This window comes from Solanum stenotomum, chromosome 7 (genome assembly GCF_019186545.1).
Source record: "Solanum stenotomum isolate F172 chromosome 7, ASM1918654v1, whole genome shotgun sequence".
Taxonomy (NCBI): domain Eukaryota; kingdom Viridiplantae; phylum Streptophyta; class Magnoliopsida; order Solanales; family Solanaceae; genus Solanum; species Solanum stenotomum.
The window spans coordinates 7,183,592-7,208,603 of NC_064288.1; the positions used below are offsets into that span (position 1 = coordinate 7,183,592).

Here is a 25,012-nt window from a genome sequence, read left to right on the forward strand (position 1 = left end):
ACAGCTTTATAAAGAAAAACAAAAATATAAATTCAAAATCTTCACAATGTAAAGTATTTATAAAAAGATCTGTATTATCCCAAAAAGGAATAAAAAGATTATCGTAAAATGTGCTAAATCAGGGATAATTACTGCGTCGATTCAGTTTTACTGCGCCTGCTGGACTGAAATCTGTCGTACCGTCTTTTCCTTTCATTTGCGTTTTTGATAATTTGACTGATTTTTAAGATTAAATTAAATTACATTATATTAATTTAATATATTAAATTAAAAAATTAGATATTTAAAAATTATATAAAAAAATGTTATACAAATTGCAATTTTTTACATATCAATATAATAAAAATATATGTCATAAAATATTAGTTAAATTCTTATAGTTTCATTTTAAAAAGAGAAACTATAACAATTAAAAGTAGACGAAGGAAGGAATATGTTTTGAAATACTAATATTTAAGTGTCATTAAATCTTGTTATCTTAAATATGTCGTGAAAATGTTGAAATTAAAGTGTTACTTAAAAAAGAGATATTTTTTAAATGAATAAAAAGTAGGAAAAATAACTTAAAACGAAGAAAGTATATTGACTCAACAACAATAATAACATATCCAGTAGTATAATTCAACATATGGGACCTCCAGAGACTAAAATGTATGCAGATCTTACACTTACCTCGTAGAGATTGAAAATTATTTTTAAAAGACTCTTGAAATTCATTATAGCAGGAAAAATAACTTAAAACGAAGAAAGTATATTGACTGAACAACAATAATAACATATCCAGTAGTATAATTCAACATATGGAATCTCCAGAGACTAAAGTGTACGCAGATCTTAAACTTACCTCGTAGAGAAAGAAAATCATTTTTAAAAAGACTCTTGATATTCATTATATTGATTATTTATTTCAATTTAAAATTCGAAAATACTGATTTTGTAAAAATAATTTTAAGAGCTTTTCAAGTTTTCTCAAATTTGTACAAACACACTTCAACTTAATTTTTATGTTTGTTTAGCTTCAACTCTTGGTTTCTGTTTTGATGAGCGAGACAAGTTATTATTATTATAATTAAGAATTAGGAGGTTTTCGGAATGTGCGATAAGAGATGATAATTTTTTGAATTATTTTATTTTACATTTAATTAGAAATATAATTTAATTTCAAAGACTATTTATCCACCATAACTTTATTTATTTTATACCCTATGCCGAATGACCCCTAAAATTTTGAGATTTAATTATTTAAATCAAGGTTTTAATTATAATTGAAATAAGAGAGAAGTATTGAAAACACTTTTGAAATTGACGCAAATTATTAGTTTCGTTCCTGATCTATTGATCGCCTAATAAACACTCATCTACTTAACTAACTAAATTTATATACACACCCAATACACCTCAATTTGTCACATGACATAACAAGTGGTCTCAAATTCTCGTAAGAGCGTGAAACTTTTAATAAAAATTGAGAAAAGTGTTGAAAACACTCCTAATCTTGGTGAGAATTTAGGGGGTATATTTCACTCATGTTACAAAATCAGAGGTATATTTAAATTCAATTAGTTAAATAAATAAATGTTTTTAAAGCTATCAATAATTCAGAGATGAAATTAATAATTCATGCAGAATTTAAAAGAATTTTTGATATCTCTCTTAAAATAATAATTAAAAAAAATCTATAATATGAAGTGTAATAACTCTCTTATAACTTGTTCGTTGGATATTCAAAACTTGGCAACACTTATGCGCGTCTAACTCGACGAACAAATTGGATAAATAACCTCATTTTGTTCTTTTCTTTTTCTTTTGCTAAATTCTTCGGTGGTTTAATAGAACGTGGAGATATTTTGAAATTTTAATTAATGTATCAAATTTTCTTATTTATGACATTATAATTATCAAATATGCGCCTGGTTATGCACTATGTGAAACAACAAAGATATGGAGTCTGTTTGACATTATTGTTGAAATGTCAAAATTATTTATTTTGAGTAAAAAGTACTTAGTTTGGAAAAAAAAAAGTGTTTGACTAACAGTAAAACTGTTTTAAAATAAAAGCAGATGCAGTGTATCTGCGGTTGGGAAAAAGTAAAAAAATTTTGCTTCTTAAAAAAAGCAGAAAATTATTTATTGCAAGACCAAAATATTCATGCCGTATATACATATTTATCAATATATTTCCTATACTTATTTATTTATTTATTTATTTATTTAATTATTTATTTTTGTGATGAGTTTTCCGTATGTGGTAAATTAATTTGTGAAGTGATTTTTAAATTTATTTTTCTTGATATTTTTAATTATATTTAAATCATCATGTTAATATAATATCAATATTTGATTTTTTTTATTCATCTCTGTATAATATTTAGGGGTGTCAATGATATGATTCGATCGGTTATTTTTAAAAAATAATATCATCCCATTTTTTTGATATTTTATAATACATAACCAAAATTAGATTTTTTAAACCATCACAATCATATCGGTTTCTCTTTAGTATCGGTACGGTTCAGTTAATTTTTGTTTTTTTTCTTTTAAAATATCACCTCAAAATATACTACTATTAAAAATATTTCTTTCGCAAATATGTTCTTGAAGTAACACTTTAATTCTTCACCAAGAAGACAAGAATATAAAATCTTGTTGCCGTATTGTTTGATCTTAAACATTTAATATTAGTGTTTGCATAGGTTTTGTTGTACTGTTTGATAAAGTATCAATTACAATATCTTTTAATTTTAAACCTAATTAAGTAAATGCTAATTAAAAAGCAAATACCCAAAGTCGTCTGGTCACCAAAGGTCTAGGACCTATGTTATATTTATATTTGAAAAATGTTATAAAATATATTTGTAATATTAAATTTAACATATTGTTAATATATAAAATATACTTACATACATGTAAGGTTATTCGGTTCGGTTCCGAATTTTTTTAATTTTTTCATAATTTAAAAGGACCATCCCAATTATTTGGAACAGTTATATACTTCAATAAAAGTCCACGATTTTATTGAAAAAATAACATAAAACGGTCCGGCTCTCTCGATTAGATCGGTGTATCATATTCTTTTAACATCCCTAATAATATAGCTTATTGATTGAGAATTGAATATTTACATTTTAATTTAATAAAAATAAAAAATTGATCAATTTTTTTTATATTATATTTAAAACAAGCTAACCTATTAACATGTTTTTGTATGAATCCACCGTATTTAGAGTAATCTTTAATTTTTATTTTTTAAATTGATGATTTTTAATTTCTACCTCAATTATTGATTTATTGTGGGCCAAACTACCATTGATTATAACTTTATTTTGCAAGTTTAGAGAACATTTTTTTTTGTTCGCACAAAAAATTATATAGGAATAAGTTATATCACTTACAACAAAACATTATCGATTATAATTTAAATTGCATATTACAAACTTCTTCAGGGCATAACATATATAAAGTTTGAATTGCCTTTATCAATATAAAATTTTGTAGGAACTAAGTTATGAAGATATAACTTGCATGTTATAAATTTTTCAAGATATCACATTCTGAAAATTGAATTATGCCTCAATTAACATAAGTTTTGTATGAATTAAGTTACATCTTAAAAGACATAACTTGCATGCTATAAACTTCTCAAGACATAATATTTTGAAATTAAATTTATATCTATTGTCGCATGTCTCGTATGAACTAAATTATGCATGATAACACATAACTTGTGGTTTATGAATTGAATGTCTCTAACAACATATATATGTTTTGTATGAGTTAAAGCGACATTACTCGTTATATTACAATACAAAAATATAAACTTTTGTATTATAATTTTTTCCGACGTCAAAGATATTTTAACGCATTTTTTTTGGGAAAATTTTCAAAATGTCAAGATTTTGACATTTAATAGGATTCCTTAGCCACACTTTCAATATTTATTTAAAATGTCAATATCTTAGTTTGTTATGTCTCTGATTTATGTATTTTTTTTTATTTGTTTGATTTTCAAAAATACAATTATTTAATAACAGAAAGGAGAAAATCAGGGGAGAGAATATTTTTTTTAAAAAAAAGGAACATATCACTTAAAATTCTCAGTATTCCCCTTTCTCATTCGATTGGATCAATAGTTTCTTTTTTTTATTATGTTTTCATCGTAATTGTATACCAATAATTTTTACAATTTATGTGTTCACTTTACCATTCAAATTAAAATTGGTATTTTACTTTCATAATGAAAACTAAAAATTGTATCCCAGACATGACTGTCAAATATATTCTTCTTTTATTTGTATTACAAAATATTATTGATTGTATCGCAATAATCTAATCATTACATATGAATATGATTTATGAAGGGATACAAGATTCTGGAAAAAAATAGCATACATGGTGGAATAATACAATTTATTGAGGAATGATACAATATTCTAAAAAAATACAAATTGATTGTGAAAGAAATAGGGATACATGATTCTAGAAAAAAAAAAGCATACATGGTGGAAATAATACAATTTGTTGAGGAAGGATACAATATTAAAAAAAAAAAATACAAATTGATTGTGAAAAGAATAGGATACATCTATGCTTAGAAAATACAAATTCATTTGGCATACCTATTGGAATGACTACAAACTAAAAAAGAAACTCAATGTTCTTAATAAAAATACAAATGTTGAGTAAAAGAAAACAATTAACAAACAAAAATTAATATGAATACAATTCTGGTATGAATACAATTTTTGCAACATTCTTCTCTTACTCTCTCTTTCTTCTTCTTCGTCTGCTATGTTTCTTTTTTCCAATTTTTTGTTCAAGAAATTCAAATCTAAATCCGTGTTCTTAATAAAAATACAAACGTTGAGTAAAAGAAAACATAAATAAATATTAATATGAATACAATTCTGGGATGAATACAATTTTTTGCAATCTTCTTCTCTGACTCTCTCTTTCTTCTTCTTCATCTGCTATGTTCCTTTTTTATTTTATTTTTTGTTCATCAAATCCAAATCTAAATCCAAATCCGTATTCACTTGTGCATTAGTAACCCCTATAAGCAAAATTTTGAAATTACTAAATATTAATGTATAAATAATCAAAAAAATATATGATGTATGAATGCCAATGTAGATTACTACAATCTACAAAATCTCAAATATGAAAACAAATCACGATTTGGTAAAAAAAGAATGAAAGCTACACAAGAGAGAGAAGGGGAAGAAGAAAAAATGAAGAACAATTAGAAGAGGAAATTAGATGAGAGAGAATTTTTATTTTTTATTTTCGAAAAAATATGAAAGAGAATGATTGAAAAACTTGTGAATAAGGGGGAAAAAATCTGTGTGAGAGAGGATACAATGTGGGTAAAAAATTTAGAGAGAGAAAAGTGGATAATGAGATCTTTTTGAGGTAAAAAAGTAGGCCCAATTTGAGAAAAAAAGAAGACGGTAAATAACTTATATTAGAATACATTATATTTACTAAAATATTGATATATTGATTTTTTAATAATTATTTTAAAATATAGATATTTTTAATAATTATGTTAGAAATTTTGACTAGTTTACTAATTTATTACTTAAAGTGATGAAGGACATAAATTAAAGTCAAGCAAAAAATAATGAAATTCGTGCGAATGACCCGATTATTAACGAAGGAAAAATATACTAATAAATTTTGCACAGATTATTTTTGAATATTTATTTTTTAAGCAAAGAAGTTAGTTTTAGAATTCGCGCTTTACTTGAAGCTCCTCCATTGATTCATTCTGATTTCTGAGCACAGTACAATTAGATAAGATAAGGCCTCGCCGTCATCCCTCTTTCTCTTCCACCGCCGTGGTCCGCCGTCACCTACGTCGGAAAATCCGCAGCATTCGTGCACGCGAAATTCATTATTCTCTATGGTATCTCTACAAACTCTATACTCTAGCGTTCGCTCTCCACCGTGCCCTCTCTTTACCCACCCTAGGCGCCGCCAGTGTTTCCACTTCCGGAGTCGCCGCCACTGCGCGAATAGCTCCGTGTACTCCCGTGTGGATAATGTCAAGCTCGTGATTAACAATCTAAACCGACCCGAGCAAACTCCTAGAACTCTTTTCCCTGGTGGATTTAAGAGGCCGGAGATCAAAGTGCCGGGTTTAGTGCTAAAGCTAAGCTGCGAAGATGTATTGAGAGATGAAGCAGTTGTCAATGAGATAGACCAGGCGATTTCGGGTCGGGTTGATGTTGTGGTGCTCAGTGGCGGTGGAGCAAGCGGCGGGAAGTTGTACGAGGCTGCGTGTTTGTTGAAGTCTGTAATTAAAGGCAGGGCTTACTTGTTGATAGATGGACGTGTTGATATTGCTGCCGCGGTTAATGCCAGCGGTGTTTTGCTCTCTGATCAAGGTTGTGTTGTGTTACATTGTACCTACCGTTTTGTATTTTGTACTTCACCTTACACAGTGAGTTTGTGCTATAATGTTCCATATAAATATTGTTGAAAATGAAAAACTACCTTGCCATACTTTTGATGTCGGCCTCAATTTATCGCCATTATAGCTGAATCCTACTAGTTTGGGATTGAGGAGTAGGTCATTGGTTGATACCTATAGGCTTTTATCCTAGTATCTTTTGCTACATAATGTTGTGATCTTTAAAAAATACGACATGAGCTGGATGACCATTTATCTAATATTCTAGAGTGATTGTTTAAATGTTACTAGTTCCAGTTGCTAGTAAATTTCTTATAAATTTTTAGCAACTAGTACTAGTGAAGTTTTACTTGCAAAATGAAAAATGTTACTAGTTGCAGTAGAATTATTCATGATGGGACAGTTGAATGAAGCTGGTTTCTACAGATCAACCCAAGCAATGAGAAATTATTTACTTGTAACACATTGATTATTACATACTCATTGAAAGAAATGTTGCTCATTACCATCTACAATGGTTCAATCTGAAACTTAATGTGTCTGAATAATAGTTCAAACTTCGTGAACAATGGTGAGAATTCCTAACCAAATTGCAGTTAGCCATCACTAGCACTCAGTTTTAGGTTCATTCATTTGGCTTCGCTGGAATGCAAATGTTAACAAGATCTGTAATTGATCTTCTAGATGCATGATGTGCTGTCTAAATTAAGTAGCTGCCTGCATTAGTCATTGCTTGTGGATAACCTATTCTCCTTTCTAACAGATCTTCCTGCTATCGTGGCCAGAAACACAATGATGGATTCAAAATCGGAAGAGTTAGTGGTTCTTCCTTTGGTAGCAAGAATTGTACAAACACCTGCCGCTGCAGTGGATGCCTCGAACTCTGAAGGAGCCGATTTTCTTATATATGAAGTCGGTGTCAATAGAGAACCTGAGGAGCTGGTGAGCTCTGTATTTGAGCATGTGAAAATTCCTGTTTTTGTCACGATTGGTTCTCTTGGGGATCGAAAGTTGTTCAATGAAGCATCAAATTTACTTGAATCAGGAGCTAGTGGATTAGTTGTTTCGATGGAAGATTTGAGGTCTGTGAGTGATGATGATTTTGGCAAACTGTTTTACAGCGCATATGCTTTGAAGAAGAAAACGGAGGAAAACTCTCAAAGTAACAGCCAGCTTAATTCGGACTTGGGAAATGGCTTTCCTGGTAGGAAGGGGGTGGCTGGTTTTGTAGACTTACGAGATAGAGAACAACAATTGCTGGAAAAAGAGAGACTGGTCTTGCTCGATACCATAAATGTTATTGAGAAAGCTGCTCCAATGGTGATTTTGTTTTGTCAAAATTTAGCTGCTGAATTGTGGTACAGATAATAATTCATCTGTCAGCAGTTTGCTTGTTTAGACTAACCTGGGATATTACTGAAATGGCAGATGGAGGAAATCTCACTTCTCAAAGATGCTGTTTCTCAACTTGATGAACCATTCTTACTGGTTATAGTGGTAATTGAGCGCTGAACTTCAGCAAATTCTGGTTCCAGGGATATGCATGGGTATTAGCTCTGAATTTCAAATGAGTATTTCCTTCTGTGGTCCAATCTAAATTTTAGGCAATGCATAAAACTAAAATATTATAGACCTGAAGTTGCTGTTTATGCATGTTTCTTGTTATTTCTTTGGCTCACTACTTCTCTATTTTCGGGTTCTGGCATTTGTGACCTTTTCTCTCTGTCTCTGTCTCCGTCTCCGTCTCTGCCTCTGCCTCTTTCTCTTCCTCCATATTACTGTGTTTTCAAGACCACATATAGTACCTCATTCAGCATAATCATTATTATTACTGTTTCTTCATCCTCTTTGTTTTCCTTTCTGAATGCAATTTCTTGATAAACTAGGGAGAATTCAATTCTGGAAAATCTACTTTCATCAATGCTCTTCTTGGGAAAAAGTACTTGAAAGATGGGGTTGTTCCTACAACCAATGAGATAACCTTTTTGCGCTATTCGGATGTTGATGAGTCACAGCGTTGTGAAAGGCACCCAGATGGTCAATATGTTTGCTACTTGCCAGCTCCAGTTCTTGAAGAGGTGAGTTGTCTTGTCTGAACGTTAAGATGACTTCCAATTTTACATTTTATCAATGAATTTAATTAGAAATCTAGTTCACGTGGGAAAATTGTATGTGCAAGTAAATATGTCAATGCTATCTTCTACATATCGGGGGGACTTCATTTGACTTACCATTTTGTGTTCCTCACTTATTGACTATGTGTAGTTGCCTGATTTGAGACACATTTTATAGTTATACATCATTATGTTGGTTTGTTATGCGGTTGTTAACCTTAGTAAATCATTAATGACGCTGTTATATGCAAATGTTTGTTCAAGTTTCATAATTTATGGCACATATGATTTTCACACCAGTTGTTACTAGTTTCAGTTTCAAAGAGTTATTGCACATTTGCATTTGATCCCAATGGTTTTCGGCACATAATTTGCTGGATTTTTTTATGCTAGATGGTAGGTGCTTCCTAAACTGTGCATTTTTATAATTGTACACTATATTTATTATTTTGCAATTGATATGGGTTAATTGTGTTCTAGATTAAGTGGGCGTTTGGACATGAAAATTGTGAAATTTGGGAAAAAGTAGAACTCCCTTTGTCCCAATTTATATGGCTTACTTTCCTTTTTAGTCAGTCCCAAAAAGAATGACACACTTTTATATTAAGTAACTAGTAAAAAACCCGCGCCTCGCGTGAGAATTTAATATCACGGAATTTATAAAATAATACTTAAAACCTATCAGTCATTAAAACTAAAACACTATATTATCTTACATACAAGATTACGTAGCAACGAACATTAATAATTTTATAATTTATCCTATTGCTTCCAGGAAGTGTTACTATTTGATATTTTTGGGGAATCAAATGAGCATCAACCTGAGATATTAAATTTCTTAATAAATAAATAATCGTTGGTGATTTTAAAAGGCTGAAAAAAGTGAACAAATATTCTAATTTTAACGTGTAGAAAGTTCAGCCCTACCTTTTGCTTTACATATATCATTTTAAAGTTCTCCATTTAAATGTATCATAAGAAATTATTAAAATGGAAAATTAAAGGAAGAATGTATCATATTGGACAATAATTCAACTAATTATATATATTTGAGATGGAAAAATATTACACAAAACTATTCAGTTTATTTGGACGCTTTTTAAAAATCAGCGTACCAGTGTGATGGAGTTCAATTTGAAACTACACTTCTATTTCAATCGCAGTGTCGAGAAACACATCTATTACTTCAAGAAATTGTATTTAAAACTTGCAGTAAACTTGACAATCTATCCATGAACAATTAATTCATTGTGTAGTTATCTATGTTTTTGGGATTAAAAGTGGCTCCAGTCTAGTCATATTGCTTTATAGGTCATCCGATGCGCCATCCTTGAAGCCATGTCAAAAGTTAATTAATTCTTGTCTTCTTTTCCTGGTTCACTTCGCACATCAAGGTACGGTCAGATTTTTAAGGTCTTTATGTCCTTACAATGGCATACCAATTTGAATTTTGTCTTCAAGAGATGGTAGTATATATCTTTAAGGGATTTTTTTATTGTACCTTCAACAATTGCAGTAGAGAAAACTTGCGTGAAAATACTCAATTAACGTGTGTTATTTAATATATACTAACAAATACTTATAACAATAACTTTGCAGAAACATAAACAACAAAGTTTAGAACATGTACTCAAAAATAACAATTAATAACATAAGCATAAATTAATGACTGTAAAAGACATACCAACGTCTCTAACAATAGAATGAAACAGAAAGGAAAAAATCGAGCCCACTGAATGCACTGTGTCCCCTTAAGGAAATTATTCTCCTCTAGTACCCGAGGTTTAAAGGAATAAATCATCTCAGGATAGAACGATTCTATTCACTAGTGTATTGCACAAAAACACTGGTGTCAGTCAGCCACTCAACAAGAGCAAAGTAAACGAATATTTAATTGTGTTGAAGAAGAAGTTCAAAATTTCGTTGTTTTAAAATGAGAGAAGATCTTCTATTTATAGACAACAAAGGGTAGTGTAACAAATGCTTATTGTGCCTTATCGGAAAGGTCACAACTCTTTGGAAAAGTTACAACCCTTCGGAAAGGTCACAAAATTTCATAGAAGTCACAACTTTTCATTAAAGTCGCAACTCTTCATAAAAGTCACAACTTTTCAGAAAAATCACAACTGTTCATGAAAGTCGCAGCTCTTCATATTTCATTCAAAGCTCTAATAAATGACATTGACCTTCAATCTTTATTGTACCACCCCTAGACAAAAAAATAATTTAACTCAAATCACCAAAGGTGAAGTAAGATTACCGAGAAACGGTAAACTAATGCATGCAACAATGCAAGTATACATAGGATTAAAGGAGAAGCATTCACAATTCCAAAATTAAAAAGAAAATTCTCAAGGTATAACTGTTATATATTCATCTGAGCCAGCTAACTCACATAGTTTGACCCAATACTTCATTCTGGTACCCGTTTGTTAAACTTAAGTGTGGCCTGGTATTCCTATCTGGCGATTAGTTGCTTAAGTAAGTTCAAAGGAGGGCTGATACTTATACATATGGAAGATTTGATGGAGGCTTAATTTGTAAGATGGTGGTGACGGTTGTGAAGGTTTCTGAGAGGAGGAGAAGACTAGTTATGGAATAAATAAATTAAAAGGGAATCCTGGTTTGGGGTGGCACCACGTAGGCGATCCTAAGGTTCTCTTTTATATAGATGTATGTGTGTGTGTATATATATATATATATATATATATGTATGATATATGATAATTTAACTTTAAAATGCACATTTTATCCTTAATGAAATGATTTATAGCCACAAAGATATCTATCACTTATTTTAGACCAAAATTCAAAAATCTTCCTTTCTTTCTTAAACTCCGTGCTGTGTCAAACTAACTCATATATAATGGGATGGAGGGAGTATTTTCAAGTTGAAAATGGTATTTGAAAATTGGAGTTGTGTTTGGACCTAAATACAAATTGGAATTGTTTTTGAATTTTTATGAGTGATTTGGAGTGAAAACAGCCTTTTGGAGTTTTTCGAATTCCGGACAATTAAGTTGAATTCTGGAAAACTGTAACACTTCTATGTCCAAAGTTTCAAACAGTTTTCTAGAATAAAATTCTGGAAAAAAGTGAAAATTATCCATGGACAAATGGGCACTAAACAACCCTCAGGGGTTGGCCTGCTGGCAATTGACTTGAGCCTTGGGGTGTGCTCCCTTTCAAGGTCTCAAGTTCGAAACCCACTAGGTGTAAACAATTTCTGAGGGCCATCGGACTGGTAAAACCTGAATTAACCGTGGTGCACTTGCGGGAAACTCCTTGCCGAGGGCCTGTGCACCCCCGGGATTAGTTGGGGCTCAAAGAGACTCGGACACCCGGTGCAAATCAAAAAAAAAAAACAAATGGGCACTAAACATTAGATTTGGACTTCAAATGGATTGGAGCAACTCCTCACATGCCTGTGTGGTCTCAGATTCTAAAGATGAATGGTGTATGAAACTCACTAAGGTGGTTATAATCGGTAGTCTGAAGGAGACATTTCAGATGTTACAATTCGGTAGAGTTCTCTTTCATAGAAAGTCAAATTTTCTGCTTTTGTAGTGCCTAATCGAATATTGATTGTCTCTCTATGATATTAGCCTCCTTACAGCTTGATTTGAGTTCTTAATTTCCATGCCTGGCTCTCTAATCTTTTTGTTGTTTATTCTGGCAGATGATTATTGTTGATACTCCAGGAACGAATGTGATTCTTCAAAGGCAACAAAGGCTGACGGAGGAATTTGTGCCTCGTGCAGATCTGCTTCTGTTTCTCATGTCTGCTGATCGACCATTAACTGAAAGTGAGGTATGGTTTTGTCACTTGTATGAGTACCACTTCAGTATTTTTAAGGTTACAGAATCTAGGACCTTGTTTGTGGCTTGCTTGTGTTGCCCCTCAAGAGTGAGGACTTTGGGTTTCTGGAGATTAAGGTAGGATTGCTTCTGCTTTCAACTTTTCGTAGCAAGAGTATCACAATTTTGTTCACTTGTCTCAAACAATCAAGAAAGACAAGTAAAATTTTACCATTGCATTACTCCCTCTGTCCCAAGAATGATTTCTTTCTATATTTAGAAACAATATTATTTTATTTATAGCCATACAAATATTTATGACTTGTTTTAGACCACAAGTTTCAAAAATCTTTTTTCCTTTCTTAAACGCCATACCTGGTGAAACAACATCACATAAAATGGGATGGAGGGAGTACTCCATAGGGTTATGCATTTAAGTAACTTACCAAAAGGAAATCTTGTTTTTTACTACATGCATATTGGTTTTTGTTCACTATGGCTCAAAGAGACAACCTTTTCCTCTCAGTCAATTCTGACAAACTAGGTTTAAGTGTCATAGTTGTGGGATGGTGGAAAGAGCACCTCCAATTGGGAATGAGCAAGAAAAGCTATTTTCTTGTGGTAGCACTGGCCAGCCACCTTTAAGCAACCTTTACATTTCATGCTCAAGTGTTGTAGCTAGATTGGATTTGGTAAAACAATTGCCCGTTTATTGGAAGAGCTGTGGTGCTTAAGGAAACTAAGGACTGGTCTTCTGGAAATCTTTTAGATGTCACCGGAGCTTCATTAGCGACATATATACCTTCCGTCCCCAAGAAATCTCAGACTTGTTATCTCAATCTACAGTTCAGATGTGATTCGGTGCTGTAGTATTCTTAAGGATTTATAAAACCTCTGTTGCAATTCAATTCTTGCCACCTGCTTTATATAATGACAGTAAAAGACAATGTGATATTCTCCATGCTGCTTTGCTTTTAGCATTTACTATTTACTGAATTTATAGCGAATACTGACTATTAGGATCCGTTAGTTGCAGACGTTTAAGTGCTAATGCCGACCAATTTCATATTTGTGTCGGTCCATAATTGTATCAGACACTCATGTATTTATGTGCATTCTCTGGAAATTCTATGCTCCAGTTACACTATGGAAGCACTGACTGGACCTTACTGTTAAGGAAACCATAAAGCAGAAAAGTGTTACTCCTATTACTGAAGCAAAATGATTTCTCGGTAGTCTGGCTAGTTCTTTGAGGGATCATCTGGAAGCTCTGCTTTGACTTGTGACTAAATTTGTATGTGTTAGAAAATAATGATTGTGTAATACTCTATTTTGTCCAAACAGAAAGTCTTTCATACGCTTTGATCATCACTTCTTTTTGGTCAAGTAATAAAATTATTATATTAAGAAGGGGCAAGAAACAAGGGCCCGTATAAAAGAAGTATACCAAAAAGTAGAAAACCTCACAAAAAGAAATGGTTTTTCTATGAAAGACATCCAATCCTGTACACATATAGAAACCTTGTGGGTGCTCCAAAAAGAAATAAGTGGTCGTTTGGTTTGGTGAACTAGATGAAATAATCCTTTTATTCAAATTGGAGTTTTTCTAATAAGTGAGAAGCTGATGGCTTTGAGAATGCAAAGCCAAGGTTATAGCTGGAAACAACTTCTTATCCATGTTAAACTCAAGACACATTTCAGATTATACAAGGCATATTCCATTTTTAATACTGTGAGAAATATAGGAAAAGAATATTATTGAATTGTTGTTTTGTTTACATTATTACATTGAGACCCTATTTATTGACCCTAGAATACAATCCTTTACCAAGTAGGATACTATTTAGTATTCCTATTTCTATTTCTATTTCTATTCCTATTCCTATTCTAATAGGATTGTATAAACCTATTCCTATTCTTATAGGATTGTATAAACCTATTCCTATTCTAATAGGATTGTATAAACCTATTCATATTCTAACACTCCCCCTCAAGCTAGTGCATACAATTCATGTACCTAGCTTGTTACAAATGTAATTAACACGAGGACCGATGAGGGGCTTGGTGAGATATCTGCAAGTTGATCACTCGACTTCACAAAATTGACAATAAATTTTAATGTGCTTGATCTTCTCATGAAATACTGAATTTGATGCATAATGCCGATAAAACACAGAGTGATAAAATTACAGTGTTGGAACTTCCAAAACCAAGCTTGCAAAGACTGTTTCAGACCATAGAGTGACTTACGTAATCAACATACAAGGCTACTAAACTCCCCCTAAGCAACAAAATTAGGTGGTTGCTCTATATAGACTTCTTCATAATGCAGCAAACATTGTAAGTGTTCAAAATCTAGTATAAAGTACATGGTTCATGTTGGAATCAATAGGCAGTCGATATTAAACAAGTCACCGAAAAACTGCCCAAAACATGCTCATATGCCGGAGTATTAGATTTGATGGCTAAAAGTGGTCACAATCTAAGAAATAAAATTATATGGGTAGGGTCGGAATGATGTCACGACCCAACTAGAAAATAGAAATTATATAGGATAGTTCGAAATGATGGCACGACCTTGCTGAAAAAGAAAAATTATATGGGGAGGGTTGGAATGATGGCACAACCCTACGCAAATCAGATTTGAGGAGTCATCGGAAAGACGAATGGAACTATGCTAATCAAATCTGAGGAGTCACTGAAAAGACACATGATGCTATGCAACTCAGCTATGAGAAAATAGTTCGGAAAAATCCACGGTACTACACAAATTAAATATGAAAAGTAGTCCGGAGAGATGCACGGTGCTACGCAAATTAGATATGCAAAAAAAAGGTAGTCACCGGAAGGATGGCACAGTGCTACACAAATTATATATAAAAAAGTAATCACTGGAATGATGCCACAGTGCTACACAAATTAAATATGAAAAAGTAGTCACCGAATGATGGCACGGCGCTACACAAATTAAATATGAAAAAGTAGTCACCGGAATGATGGCACAATGCTACACAAATTAGATATAAGAAAATAGTCACCGGAATGATGGCACGGTACTACACAAATTAGATATGAGAAAATAGTCACCAGAAAGATACACGGTGACCCAACTTTTGCTAACATACTCATTGGCCGGACGGGCAACATATATGGGTGCCCCCCGCCGGCAGTGGAAGCTCTTTGATTTTCTACCAAGATCGTAGAGGCTCTAATACCATGTGAGAAATATAGGAAAAAAATATTATTGAATTGTTGTTTTGTTTACACTATTACATTGAGACCCTATTTATAGACCCTAGAATACAATCCTTTACCAAGTAGGATACTATTTAGTATTCCTATTTCTATTTCTATTCCTATTCCTATTCTAATAGGATTGTATAAACCTATTCCTATTCTAATAGGATTGTATAAACCTATTCATATTCTAATAAATACAATAACCAAACATTGAAATAAAAATGCATATATACACCAAATAATACATGGACTATTAAATCCCAGTATTATAATCCGCAATCTATGTTGCTCAGAATCTTCAAATATACCTCCAAGTGCATGTTCAATCCTCCAAAAGTAGTGCATTTTCGGAAGATTTGCCACGGGTACAACATTATTTTTGTAGAATTCGAGCAACATAGCCTGCACAACTTTATTCCGTAACTGAATGAGCCTAAGGATTAGAGGCTATTCCTCAAATGTACAAAATCCTTCTCTACTCCATCAAAAGCTCTCTTATTTCTCTCTTCATATGGTCCACAAAGTGCTAGAGGAGAAACATTTCATGCGCTGCTTCTTCCTATCCATCTTCTAAAAGTCCAACTAAACACCAACTAACACAAGTAATCTTCCTCTTTCTCTTCCTCAAGTTCTTTGCCTTCAAGTTCAACCCCTTCGCAACTATCCAAGCGAAAAAAAACATTTGTTCCTTGATACACTAGGGATCTGTACTGAAATATGTAGAAAAGCTGACACCTCCCTTATCAGAGGCTTCTCATAATGGGACTTAATAGAAAAATGTCGTTATTCCTGTCCCTCATCTCCATACATGGTTATCCAGCGTAGTGCTTTGGTTGTGAGGCAATTCCAGCAAACTTTGGAACTCTTTTTTTATTTTGAATTGGACCAAACTTTGAAACTCTTTGTGCTCCAATCTTGCAAAGTCCTCCTAAACCTCAAATTCCAATGCTCTTCTCCACCTTGCAGACTCCATAGTTGTTGGACTGACATCTCTTTTTGGCATGAGATTCTTACATGTTTGGAAGTGTCATCTGAAAATGTTGTTCCCGTACCACATATGTCTCCATTCCTCACCCTGAATGATGTGTTCCCTATAGCTCCTTCCACCTCTTCAAAATATTTCTCCATAGCGCACTACCATAGGGAAGTGAAACACTCTTAGTCCTCCACCACCTTCCAAAACAGCTTGCTTCTTCGTTATCACTCCGCTCCAAAGAGCATTTACACCTACCTGAAATCTCCATGCCATAGAAAAAAGCCCGCTGAAGTTTATGCAACTTCTCTGTAACACTGCCGTGAGCGTGTAGCAAAAACCTGAAATATGTGGGGATACTCGATAGTAGGCTCTTGATTAATACTTCCTCTTTCCCTTTTGATAAGTACCTCTATCACTGGATTCCAAGCTGATTGGTTTTTGTTAGATGTTCCTCACGGTAAACCAAGATGAGTTGTAGGAAGAGCCCCAACTTTGCAATTTGCCAATTCAACACCTGTGCTAGGGCCTCAATATTCTCTACCTGCGCCTTTTACTATCACAAACTGACTAAACTTGAACTGGGACCTTTCTCCTTCATTAGGCATTACCTCTGGCATTATACTGATTTGAGGGTTTTACAAACTCACTTTGTCTTATAAACCATAATCTTGCCAAAGTCATCGTATACAGCTCTTGAATATTTTTGCCAAAGTAAGGCAGCAAAAATACTATGATCAAAGATGCTCCTTTTGCTGTTACAACACCCATGTGTTAAGGAGGGGGTGGGTGATTTTTGAGCCTTTTAGGTGTTGAAGTAGCTTTGATGAGATTATTACTTCTAGAAGTTTAGTGGGCGCTTGACCACAAAAACAAAATAATAAATCACTTTATTTGGAATTTTTAAAGTTGGAGTTGGAGTTGTGTTTGACTTTACTTTTTGCAAAAAATATTTAGAATTTGAATGTATTTTTTCCAAATATGGTTTTTACCCCCAACGTCTAAGAACTAGCAAAATCACCCAACTCGATTAGTTTCCCTCAAACATACAATCAAATTTTCTCTAAAAGAGTAATATCTCAAAATAGATAGTCACATAATGTCATAGATTAAATCCCATATACGAGCTACTACGTACTATTACAAATATTTTTTTACTTTATTTGGAATTTTTGAATTTGGAGTTGAAGATGCTGTTGTGTTTGGTTATAATTTTTGCAAATAATATTTGGTTGTTTGAATGTACTTTTTCTAAAAAACATGAAATATGATTTAAACATGAAATAGAATTAAAAAAAAAGAATTTAAATGGGGTTATTTTTATAAAAAGGAAAAAAATTAGGGTAAATTTGTAAAAAGAAAAATATAGTGAAAGTGAATACAGGGTTTTGAGTGTTTCTCAAATTCCAAATACAATTTCAAGTTGTATTTGGAATTTTCATGGCCAACCGCTTATTTTTTTTAAAAAAAAAAGTGAAAATTTTCCAGAAAAAAGTGAAAAATTCTCATGGCCAATGTTGTATTTTTTTTAGAATAACTTTGTGATAGTGTATTATATTTTTGTTATGAGCTTTTGCTTGTTTGGTAAGATTGTATAAAAAATTGAGACAATTTTAATAGTTTTTACAACTTTTTGCAAATCCTAACCGTCTAATTAATTAATTGACTAGTTACTTAATTGATGACAATTAATTTAGAACGTTCCCTTTTTGACAAAAGAGGGTTGTTTTAGTATTTTCATTCTTATCCATACAAGTTCGGCGGATCATTTTTGGTAAAGAAAACAAATAACATACCCCGTCATGATTCCTTAAAAATTAAATTCACATAAACAATATTAAGCAAAACATTTGCCCAATTTCCTTGATAATTTACAGGATTACATTTTATGGATGATCATCCAAGTTTTAGCTTGATCGAATAAACTACGACTTTGATTTATTTTATTTCAGTTAGAAAATTAACTTTTGTAACGAAAAAGTAATTAGACTATAGTTATGTATAACAAAAATAATATTAGTCGGCAAAATACAAGCAGATAGCAACAATGTTTAAATTGTCATCTAGACCTACTTATTAATGTCTTGCCCCTTCTTATAGTTTAGAAAAAAGAGTTCAATTTCTTGTGATTTTCGGGATATGTAATGTCTTCCTTTTGGTCTTCTTTTGCCAAAAGTTAATCTCAATTGCAATTCTGGTGCTCATCAGGTTAGTTTTCTGCGTTACACTCAGCAGTGGAGTAAGAAGGTCGTGTTTGTGCTGAACAAGTCTGACATATACAAGAATAACGGCGAGGTTGGTCATACACTTGCTGTTGTGATATTGTTGAGTGAGAAAATAATTTCTTACTATACACGGATATAAAAACTGGACCATTTTGATTGAAGTCATTTATTCTTATTTTTTTCATGATATAGTTGGAGGAGGCCATTGCATTTATCAAAGAAAATACACGGAAATTGCTGAATACAGAATCCGTAACACTGTATCCAGTATCTGCACGGCTCGCTCTTGAATCAAAGCTTTCTACTTTTGATGGTGCCCTTAGTCAAAACAATGGGAGTTCAAATAATGATTCTCACTGGAAAACCAAGAGCTTCTATGAGCTTGAGAAGTACTTGTCTAGCTTTTTGGATTCATCCACAAGTACTGGAATTGAGAGAATGAAGCTGAAGCTTGAAACTCCAATTGCCATTGCAGAACAACTACTTTTAGCTTGTCAAGGACTTGTGAGACAAGAATGTCAGCAAGCCGAACAAGACTTGCTGTTTGTTGAGGATCTTGTCAACAGCGTAGAAGAGTGCACAAAGAAGCTGGAAGTTGATAGCATTTTGTGGAAGAGGCAGGTTCTATCTCTGGTATGGGGTTGATATCGTTGTGACTAATATCAATCCTCATGTTTTTCACTAACCTATGGCATGTGTCCTTATAGACTTTGTGCACTAACATGCAGATAAACTCTGCTCAAGCACGTGTTGTCCGGCTTGTAGAATCAACGTTACAACTGTCAAATGTTGATCTTGTCGCTACATATGTATTCAGAGGAGAAAACTCTACTCAAATGCCAGCCACCATTAATGTCCAAAATGACATACTTGGTCAAGCGGTTCTTGAAGGACAAGTGAGTGCATTATTCTCTGCTGTGACTGATCAGAGTTGAGCTCAGTTGTCCTCTTTTTTTCTTTCTTTTTTTAATAAGTTAATAGCTGTCCTCTTTTCTCCTTTGCTATCGGAAGTCAAAGTAGCACTGTTGTAGTTTGACTTGGTCATTCTCTCCAGCTATTAGCAAATTAGAAGTATGATTGAATTAGTTGATCATAGTTTGTTATTTTCCCTTCTATTTCCACCATGTGAAAGTGGATATTTCCAATTTTGAATTATACTGGTTATTAAATGAAGATCTCTGAACCTAATTTGGAAAGATAGCCTCCTATGACATTTGTTGTGATTGTATACGTGCATGTGAAAAAATTACGTGCAGCAGGCATAACTACTGCAAACTTGCCTTCTGGATTTGAAGGCAAAGTGATCAACCCCTTTTATTCCACATGGATCAGATGTGGGTATATCAATAAATGCTTATAATATTATCTTGCTTCTAATTCATTTGGTAAGTTAGTTTACTGTCTTTTTCTCTCATCTAGCCTCTAGTTGGGTGGGGCATGGGATTTTTCTTTTGGTTGCTTCATTTCTTCTAGTGAAGATAACTCCTGTTGATTTTTCCTGGAATGAAGTATTCAATTCCAGGAAGTATTCGATTCAATTTAGGTGCATGAGTATGTTTTCTTTTTCACATCAGGAAATTTTAGGTAGGTTTCAATATTCTAATTGGGCTAAACTCTTAGACTTGTATTTGATAGTGACCTTTTTGTGCCTAAGCCAGTGGTATGGACGCCTTTTGGTCTTCCTTTTCTTCCTTCTTCGATCTTCCTTCTACTTATAATAGTGTTATCCCAGTATCCTAGTACAGACCTTAATTTCATAGCCGAAAATGATCTTTGATTGCAGAACCTTCTCGGGGAGTACACTAAGTGGTTACAGTCAAAGAGGGACCAGGAAGTACAATTCTATAAGCAGTCTTTCGAAAAAAGATGGACTTCATTGGTTAATCCGTCTGACCAAATTGAGTTAGGCACAACTGGTGTGCTGGATAGAAAATCTGAAGTTACCATAAGTGTCATAGAGGATTTCAGTGCTGCAGCTGCTTCAAAATTGCTCGAGAGAGATATTCGTGAAGTGGTACGTCTTTCTGCTAATGCTAATTAACTGAACTGGTTTGTGCTTTCTACTGGTGTTTGGACCCCGTTAAGTTACTGATTTTGACATGTTTAAAGTCAGTTATCACTTGCATGTTTATACTATATAGTATATCCTTTCTTTGCCTCATTACCCTCCCCCCTGCCCAAAATAAAATAAAATAAAAAAGATAGCAAACCTCCCAACCCTTAACAACCTATTTTAATAACATCATGACCTCATTAGATAATTAGGTATGGTTGTGTGTTGTTGGGTAGTGACATCTTTCTAATATCATTTTCTGCCAAGATATGCTTCTTTTGGCTATACATTCTTTGTTTCTTCTTTCTAACAGTTGGAATCTTTTCCCTTTTGGGAGTGGGGAATCAGGTAAAATCGGTAGAAATATGTCATCTGTGGTAGTAGATTTAGACAGAGGTAAGTGTGGAGTTTTTTTCTTTGAGAAGCCTCGTGGAGCTTTCTTCGTCTCTCTCACAGACAAGGGAGGGGGAGAATTGTGTTATTGTTTCTTAGTGTCAAATAAAGATGCCTTTTTTGCCTTTGCTCACATATTTCAATTTTTTCTCAAGTTCTATGCTTATCTTTGATTCTGGAATAGAATTTTCTATGAATAATAGCCAAAAATGTGTAGGTTTTTGTGTATCTGGAAGACCAAATCAGATGCTTTATTGGAAGTAGAGATCAGCACTAATAATATCCTATTGTTTTAAGCTCATCTGTCTAGTTTAATCCCCAATAAAACCACATTTCGCCGTTCTATTTCCAGTTAGGTGATAGCTTATATTTTTTTTCACATTTTTAGAGAGTTTGACCTCTTTTCATGTCCTGTAAAGATTCGAGATAGTTAGGAGAGGAAATCAGTCACAAAGTTCATCTTTTGCTTTCTAGGTCTTTTGCAAAGCCATTTGTGGGGTGTGCAATATGATGAGTAGAGGTGTCCATAGTTTTGAAGGATACATATGTTATTTAAAATATGACTAACGTAAAACAAATTTCTGAGGGTAGCTCATTCATTTTTCAGTTCTTGGGTACTTTTGGTGGTCTTGGAGCAGCTGGTTTATCAGCGTCGCTTCTGACATCTGTTCTTCAAACCACATTAGAAGATCTCCTTGCGCTTGGCCTTTGTTCTGCTGGCGGGTAATCCTCTTATTTTCAATTTAAATTTTCTAATATGTCTTTAATTTTCTCAAAGTGTTGCGTCTTTAATCGTTTATGAGGATTTCCAAAACTTTTTGCTGCTTGTATAGGTTGCATAACATCCAATGCTTTTGGATGATGACTCAATTCATAATGTTAATAGTAGCTCTGATATGTGTTCTGTTATTTGAGAGGTGATGTGATTTGTTGGGCACATAGATTACTATCCCATTGGAACATCCTAGGTTGTCTACTCAGAGCCTATTCAGTGCACTTGGTGGATTTACCTAACATTAAGTCAGTTAGAGCTTCTAGTTTTGTTTTAATATATTGTAATTGGTCGTTAACTGCTCGCTCATAGAGGTCAAAGATTCCTGTTTCCTGGCAATTCAATGTTCATAATGAGTGCACTAATTTAAGCAAGTTTTAATGTCATAATGTAGATCCTGATCTGAACATGTGTAATCCTGTTCCTTTTGTTCCAATTAAAAGTCTGTAATTTTTGTTTTCTGTGTATAAGAGAGTGACTTTTGGATTGGGAATATCTATTTAAAGCTTAATTACTGTTATGTAACATTGTCAGTAATATTGATTGCTCTCGAGTTTCTGCATGTCTGGAGAAATGTTACGAATTATCTTTTATTTGATAGGATTTTCCCCCCTACCTTCAGCAATTGTTTGTTTTGTATCATAATTAAAAAACTGTCCCTTTTATAGTTTATTGGCGGTCTCCAACTTCTCATCCCGGAGACAGCAAGTGGTAAATAAAGTAAAGAGGACTGCTGATGGCCTTGCACGTGAACTCGAAGAGGCTATGCAGAAGGATCTCTTGGAGACAACTAGAAATGTGGAGGACTTTGTAAAACTCATCGGTAAGCCATATCAAGTTAGAGCTCAAAACAGACTGGATGAACTTTTGGCGACTGCAGAAGAATTGACAATTATTGAGAAGAAACTGAAATCATTGCGAATTGATATCCAAAATCTCCATGTTTCATAACAGGTGGAGTCCCTTTACTCTTTTTCTTTTTTTGGAGCTAATAATTCTTTCACATAGGCTGTTGTAATATCTATATATAGTGTCCACACAATTTCATGGCAAGATTGTAATTATTAATGTATAAGCAATCTGATTAAACTGACAGAAATTATCTGGAATTGAATGACATTTCTGTAATAAGCATTTGATATCTGAAAGAATATTGGGGACCAATTAGTATAACATGTCATCAGGGATTTTTTTTTTTTGGTTTGTGACAAAGGTTCACTTCAAATTGCTTAAGGTTGAAGTGGAGGGCGCTTACCACTTGAGCAACTTCTCTCTCGCTTAGTGGACTGAACTTTCATGACTATATTTGCTGGGTGTAGGGTCTTCATAACCTTTCTATGCCCGGTAGGAGCATAACATTTTTTCACTGTTATCGATGCTAAAATGGAACCTAACTATGCCTCTAAATTTGAGTGTGTACTTACAAGTAGGCACTTAATTTGGAAACAAGTAGACACGCGTCCTACGTGATATTCTATGTATTGGTTATTGCTATTGTTTTTAACAATTTTTAATATATGCTTGCCATAGAGATTTATTTGTAAATATCATATAGCGGTATACTTGTATAAATTCTTTTACATTGGACGTGCATCTATAGAATTTAAGTCCACTCAGAAAAGGCAAGAGAGGGAAAATCGTTGAGCATCAACAAGCGTCAGCCATGAACGGGTACCTTAATCTTAAAATTTAGACCTTTATAAAAGTGTTTTTAACTGTGTCTTATTTTAAGTTTTGTTTTAATTAAGATCTAAATGTGCATGCATATGTTGCTTGAGAGAGAAGGTTGGTCGACCAGTGTGATTATAGGAACAAGAGTTATCAATAAAACCAAAAACAATAAAGCCAGGAGATCAAAGGGAGGGATATTTGTAGCAAATTGATGCGTAATTTGGTTAAGGAGACATCTTCTTAACCAGCAGTACAAGGCTGTTTAGCTATAGTGTATGAATAGAAAATAATGGAACAAATTTCTTAATTGATTTTAGCTATTTTTGCCTTTCTCTGAGGAAGGGGTCAGCTTTTCCTTTTTGACAGGTTTATTAGCAGGAAAAAATAAGATTTTTTTGTTTTAATTTCTTGTTACTTTTGTTTCTTCCCATCTTTTTCTCTCTGAAGAAACACGTTCATTTAGATCATTTGTTAAAAATTTAATCCATCTATATCATTTTAGTAATCAACAATGACATAGATAAGTTTTTTTTATCAAACAGAAATGACATAAATGAATCAAATTTCTAACTAATGACATAAATGAGTTTTTTCTCAAAATTCGATGACGTATCTGAATCTTTTCCTATTTACTTGAAGCCACGATTCTCGACCTCATCATTGACTTATTAGCCACATCCTTTGGTGCTAAATGAATCAAAACAATCTTTTTCTTGAAGTGATGGTTTCTATACATTAATTAACTATGATGAGGTTAATGAAAAGATTGACCAATGTTGAGGTTACATTCTAAAGGCAAAGAAATGTTGGGACTCTTTACACCTCTAGATGCCACGTTTGGACTATTTAATAGGGGCTTGCTTAGGAAATTAGTGATAAATCAATTTTCGTTGTTTTTATGTAGTAAGTGCTAAGAGGACATCATTTGGTCGGTGATTTAAACAAATGAAACCTTTTAGCCATGTGATGCTCTTAGTATATTGGACATATTATTCTTTTTAACAATCAAGTCACCTAAAAAGTTACCATTATAATTAATTATTTATAATAAGTGAATTTAGTTATCTAAAAAATAAAGCAAACAATCTAAAGTTTAAATAAAATAGGGATCAATGTTTAAACTCATCTACCTTAAAAGACGTGAAAATTTAGACGAATGAATTTATAAAAAAAAGAATTTTAATGAATTAAAACCGATCCAAGCGCGGTGTAGGATGATATTACAATTACTAGAGTTTAACCTTAATTCTAACTTGAGTTTTTTTTTCCTGTTGAAGTTGCTTAAATGATTTACTTATAAGACTAATTTTGGGTTGGGTTGAAAAGCACAAGAGAAATGGGGGGGGGGGGGGGGGGGGGGG

General features: G+C 33.0%; 1 protein-coding gene across 3 annotated transcripts; it reads left to right on the forward strand.

Annotated features, from left to right (window-relative positions):
* Nucleotides 1-5,721: 5,721 nt before the first annotated feature.
* LOC125870499 (probable transmembrane GTPase FZO-like, chloroplastic) lies at nucleotides 5,722-23,100 on the forward strand. Of its 3 annotated transcripts, none has more exons than XM_049550943.1 (11): nucleotides 5,722-6,386; nucleotides 7,176-7,732; nucleotides 7,841-7,909; nucleotides 8,299-8,490; nucleotides 12,206-12,337; nucleotides 18,746-18,832; nucleotides 18,955-19,395; nucleotides 19,491-19,658; nucleotides 20,546-20,776; nucleotides 21,816-21,931; nucleotides 22,649-23,100. In XM_049550943.1, the coding sequence occupies exons 1-11, from the start codon at nucleotides 5,903-5,905 to the stop codon at nucleotides 22,929-22,931; spliced, it is 2,760 nt and encodes a 919-aa protein (XP_049406900.1). In that variant the 5' UTR covers nucleotides 5,722-5,902; the 3' UTR covers nucleotides 22,932-23,100. The 3 variants fall into 3 exon arrangements, with proteins under 3 accessions (XP_049406900.1, XP_049406901.1, XP_049406902.1); XM_049550944.1 differs by lacking the exon at nucleotides 22,649-23,100 and adding an exon at nucleotides 22,042-22,336; XM_049550945.1 differs by having other exon boundaries at nucleotides 6,150-6,386; nucleotides 7,198-7,732.
* The last annotated feature ends 1,912 nt before the right edge of the window (nucleotides 23,101-25,012 follow it).

Excerpts from the sequence above, each read along its gene's own strand:
- LOC125870499 (XM_049550943.1), top strand. The coding sequence starts at position 5,903 with ATGGTATCTCTACAAACTCTATACTCTAGCGTTCGCTCTCCACCGTGC. Across the intron at positions 18,833-18,954 it reads TATACAAGAATAACGGCGAG|TTGGAGGAGGCCATTGCATT; the intron begins GTTGGTCATACA and ends TTCATGATATAG. Across the intron at positions 20,777-21,815 it reads AGAGAGATATTCGTGAAGTG|TTCTTGGGTACTTTTGGTGG; the intron begins GTACGTCTTTCT and ends TTCATTTTTCAG.